This window comes from Phalangium opilio, unplaced genomic scaffold, assembly GCF_054372755.1.
Source record: "Phalangium opilio isolate 3A_F unplaced genomic scaffold, DU_Popi_V2 ptg000089l_1, whole genome shotgun sequence".
Classification (NCBI taxonomy): domain Eukaryota; kingdom Metazoa; phylum Arthropoda; class Arachnida; order Opiliones; family Phalangiidae; genus Phalangium; species Phalangium opilio.
Genome location: NW_028324194.1, coordinates 3,920,826 through 3,925,323, shown reverse-complemented (window position 1 = coordinate 3,925,323; position 4,498 = coordinate 3,920,826). Strand labels below are relative to the sequence as shown.

At 37.3% G+C, this 4,498-nt stretch overlaps 1 protein-coding gene across 1 annotated transcript; it reads left to right on the top strand.

Moving 5' to 3' along the window:
• The first annotated feature begins 3,061 nt into the window (after positions 1–3,061).
• Positions 3,062–3,910, top strand: LOC149647072 (uncharacterized). The gene is made up of 2 exons (XM_089849585.1): positions 3,062–3,667; positions 3,773–3,910. Exons 1-2 carry the CDS (start codon positions 3,494–3,496, stop codon positions 3,908–3,910), a joined length of 312 nt encoding a protein of 103 aa, XP_089705711.1. The 5' UTR covers positions 3,062–3,493.
• Positions 3,911–4,498: the final 588 nt, after the last annotated feature.

Below are 4,498 nucleotides of genomic sequence, written 5' to 3'. Positions count from 1 at the left end.
AGATGATACAGAGTGTCATCCTTCTATTATTATCCCCTTCTCATAGTACTGACTTTCCAAAGTAACTAAAGTGTAGTCACTAGCTTTAAAATATCAACAATTTCGGGACTGGTTTGGAATAGGTTTTCAGATTCTTCAAAAAAAAAAAAAAAAAAAAAGAAAGAAAGAAAGAAAACAGCAGCTGAAAAATCATAGTGAGAACTAACAACAAATTGTATCTAAACAAACAATTTGTAAGTGGATATTTATAAGACATATGCAACTGTGTAAATATTATCAGACCTTTGGATAAGAAAATCATCTGATGCCAGTTGATATTAACTGTTGGTACCTTGATTTCTGCTTCGAGATTTTAGATTTTTCAAGAGATAAAATAGCTTCTCTAACAGAAGGGTAACAATGCATGCTACGATACCAACACCAAAGATACGAAACGCAACCTCTGTTTGAGATAGCGTTACTGGTGAAAGTGTCTTCTCGGGCACTTGCCATCTCACTAGTTCAGTGACGTACGTCGATTGTAGATAAACATTCTCAAAACATTTAGTTTCAAATATTCTCTCAACACTAAAATTCAAAAAAAAAATGCCATTATTATTTTGCTAGATGACTATAAAAACAGTACATGATAACAATAACTGCTTATCGTTTCGTAACGTTTTGCCAAGCAATTACAGGAGATCTAAAAACGAGCAAGTTTTCAAATGGCGGTCATTAAGGTTAAGCATACCGATTCTCGCACAAAGTTGAGATTATAAAAAACAAGGCGACCCAAGGGCTCGTAATAGTAGCCATATCGTACGAGTGAATAGCCCCTCTATACCCTACACTAATGAGTGTATAACCCCTCTATACCTTACCCTAATGAGTGAATAGCGCTATCTTTTACAATGCTTAAATAATTTACCGTGCATAAAATCATAGTGAATAGCCCCTCGATGCCCTACCCTAAACGGTGGTAGAATTATTACCCGTATAAATTTACTTATGCCGTAATTGTAATATTCCGGCGAATCGAAGAACAGATAGTTTTAGTGATTATCCCCTCGATGAGTTTACAACATAGACTTATGCCGATGCACACTTATCGCTTCTTATAAATTTCTAACATTACGTACTTAACGCTCAATTAATACACGTACAGAAAGTTTTAGTTTATGACATAGACTTGTGCCGACGCATAATTTTCGCATCTTATAAATTTCAAACATGAACTTATGGCCAGAAGCGTTTGAAAGAGAAAGAATTCGGTAAAACACCCAATAATTGTAATATCCCGGTGCCTTAAGACCATTCTAAAATGAACGTCAGTAAATACTTGCTTTTGCTTTCAAAACTTCCCTCGATTTCTTTGAATGTTAAAATAGGGGAGCGTGAAACTCTTATTGTCGACGGGTAAGAGGAATTTTTAAGGGAGGGTATATGGCTTGACCTAACTATCATAATTTCTAGGGGTGTGCGAATACTACTTTTTGGGTATCGAACCGGTTATCGAATACCCAAAAATTTTCCTTATCAAATACCGAATCGAATACCGAATAGTTGGGCCTTTGTAATTTTTTTCCTTCCCGATTAATCGCGAATAGTTAAGCCTAGTAACCGCGAATATTTAACCCTAATATTCGCGAATACTAGACCAACTATTCGCGGTTAATCGGGTAGTAAACCTAATATTCGCCAATAGTCAATACAAAGCAAGGAGAAGAGCATTTAGAAGCTCCTAAATTTCAAAATACCTTTCCTCATTGGTGGTCAAGTATTTCTTAAAATTTTCCTATGCACTTGCTGGTAGTTTTTGATGGGAGACAAAAAAATTGGGATGATATGATTTAAAATAAGGTGGTCTATCTAGTGTCAAGGACCTAAATTTATGGTAGTCAGTTCGGTATTCGATATTCGTAATGGGCTTATCGAATTCCGAATCGAATTATTCGGTTCGGTATTCGATCGAATTATTCGATTGAAACGGTTAACCGCACACCTCTAAAATTTCCTTCCCTTTAAAATACACGAACGAAAAATATCACCTCACCACAATTCTCTCCCATTCACTCTCCCCTCAATGACGATCGAAAAATTTTATACTGTCTAAGGTAGTTCTCTTTCACGACGCCGCCACCACCACCACCACCACCACCAACAGGCCAGGTCAAACTAAGACCCACATCGTAGATGTTCATCATACGATGTGGCTAAAAATTCTAGGCCTATATATTGATAAGAAATTTAGAGAATCTATAAAAGAATTGTTAATGCACGAATATCATATTTTGCTCTTGAAATTGGATTTAAATTGTTGGGAACTTGGGTTAAACGGAACAACGTGATAATATTAAAACATATGATTATTACTAATTAAAGACTACACGCATGAGATTGATTCTATGTTATCATGTTGGTATCTCCGGCCGAACTGCCGTCGTCGTTGACTTCGCTTATCACATTATATTTCCTTATCACTTTTATCTATTATCTCTATTATTAACCTATCGGTAACACAGACACTTCCAATGTAATACCTCTCCGTGACGTTATCGTCACAAGGAGAGGTAAAAAATGGAGAAAGTATTTCACGCGTTATCCATGAAATTTTGACTTCCAGTGATGTGGAGATACAACCCACCATTGTCATGCCTTTAGGTTTTTTGATGACGATTTGATAAAATATCATGATAAAAAGCTGAAGCATTTTCACACAATGACCCCCCCCCCTGTAGTAGAGAGGTGTGCAAACCACTCTTTTTCCCGCATCGCGCAGCTTAATAGTTGGGTAATATTGGGTTTTTTATCTTTAGTAGTTGCGTGCCTGGTAGAAATTGTATTTCAAAAGATACTGCTTAGTAAAAAATTTTAAAATATTTCATAAAAAATATCAAATAATACTTTTGAAATTGAAACAATAAATATCTTAAACTATCTTTAAAATGAAATTTTTCAAGCATTCAAATTATCAGAATTGAATATCTTGGTGATGGGCTTTATATAATTGGGTTTTTAAGATGGGTAAAACCAGGGATAGATTTATTTTTTTAAGACGGAATGGGTAACAGGTTTATACGGGTGCGCGTCCAAGTCCACGACCCCCCTACCCGTGACGGAGGGGTATGAAAGAAGAGGCGAGTCTTATTTTCATTATGGCGTTGTATGTATATCGGGGTCAAATAAACGTCGTCTGCCCCTTCGTCTGCCAAGTTGGAATGGGCTCGGATTGTAATTTTTGAAAACTCCCGCACATTTAGCAGAAATGTACTTCATATGTACTTTTAAGGTATGTTAGAAACTTGGAAGGCGCTTTAGATCCTATTTCCGTTTTCGTAAAACCACAACAAATTTGATAATTCCCGTCATCTGTTTTAACCGAACACTAAGCTCACAAAACTCCTGGCCATTCACTAAGCCTTGGTTAACTTCATCAAATTCGTTTACAAAATCATGAGGAGAGTAGACATGATTGGCTTAAGAAAGAATTAGCGAACACTTTTCACCATTACAGATGTACTCCAAATCCAAAACACCGGCACCAAATTCATTAACTACCTTCTTAATTGCTTTTAAAAACAATTGCCGAAAAATTTCCGGAACCTCGCTTTTAGACGGCTCCATTTTGAACCCCTGTGAAGACGCTTATCTGTACAACGCAAGAAGGGTCGTTGTCATAGCGACAGAGGTAAACAGGAATTACGTATTTTTGGCCCTCCTTGTCAGCAACGTCACCAATACGTAGTTTTTGTGAGCCAATAAGATAATTTAATTTTTTGGTTACGTGTTGAAGGAAGGGGCTCCATACTCGGCTATGAGTCGGACAGAAGTAAAGGCCAAACGTTGTCCATTCCGTCTTAAAAAAATAAATCTATCCCTGGTAAAACGCAATGAAAGCCGTAGGTTTTGGGCTACTATGGACATTGTATAATGGAGGGCAAGTTATCAAGCCCTCCATGCATGGGATTTCATAGAAAAGCGGGATGGTGAAATACATTGTTTCTGCGTGACAGCGTACAATAAGTTATTTTGGTAATACTTACATAAGCAATGTAGCCTCCACGAGCCAAGGAGCATCTAACATCGTTTTTTTAAACGCGAAAACGTACTTCAACGTTGCCAGGGATTTTTCGCCAATGAAAAGTTTGGGTTTGTCTAAGAGGAAATCGCACGCCACATCAAGCATAAAATGAAGAAAGACTTCCGGAACTAGAATATCGTGCTTTCCTTCGGCGAGTTTCTCAACGAAAACGGCGGAGACACTTTCCAGCAAATCCACCTTACCAAATCTTTCCAAAGAGATCCTTCCCCGGGGCAATTTGTCTTCCTATTTGTAAGGATAAAGTAACGAAATGTAATTTTTTCTAATATTCATGTAGTTAGTAGGGGAGCACGACAATTGGGTGACAACGCTTGAGTGTCTGACAAATGGGTGCGTCACAATTTGGAGCGTTGAAAACTGGGTGTCCGAAACTATGAATAATTTAAAATCGGTTGAGCGACAATTTCGTGTCAATGA

Bases quoted from the DNA above. Each gene is read 5' to 3' on its own strand.
- LOC149647072 (XM_089849585.1), top strand. From the start codon at position 3,494: ATGTACTCCAAATCCAAAACACCGGCACCAAATTCATTAACTACCTTC. The intron at 3,668-3,772 runs GTAAACAGGAAT...TACGTGTTGAAG, and splicing joins TCGTTGTCATAGCGACAGAG to GAAGGGGCTCCATACTCGGC.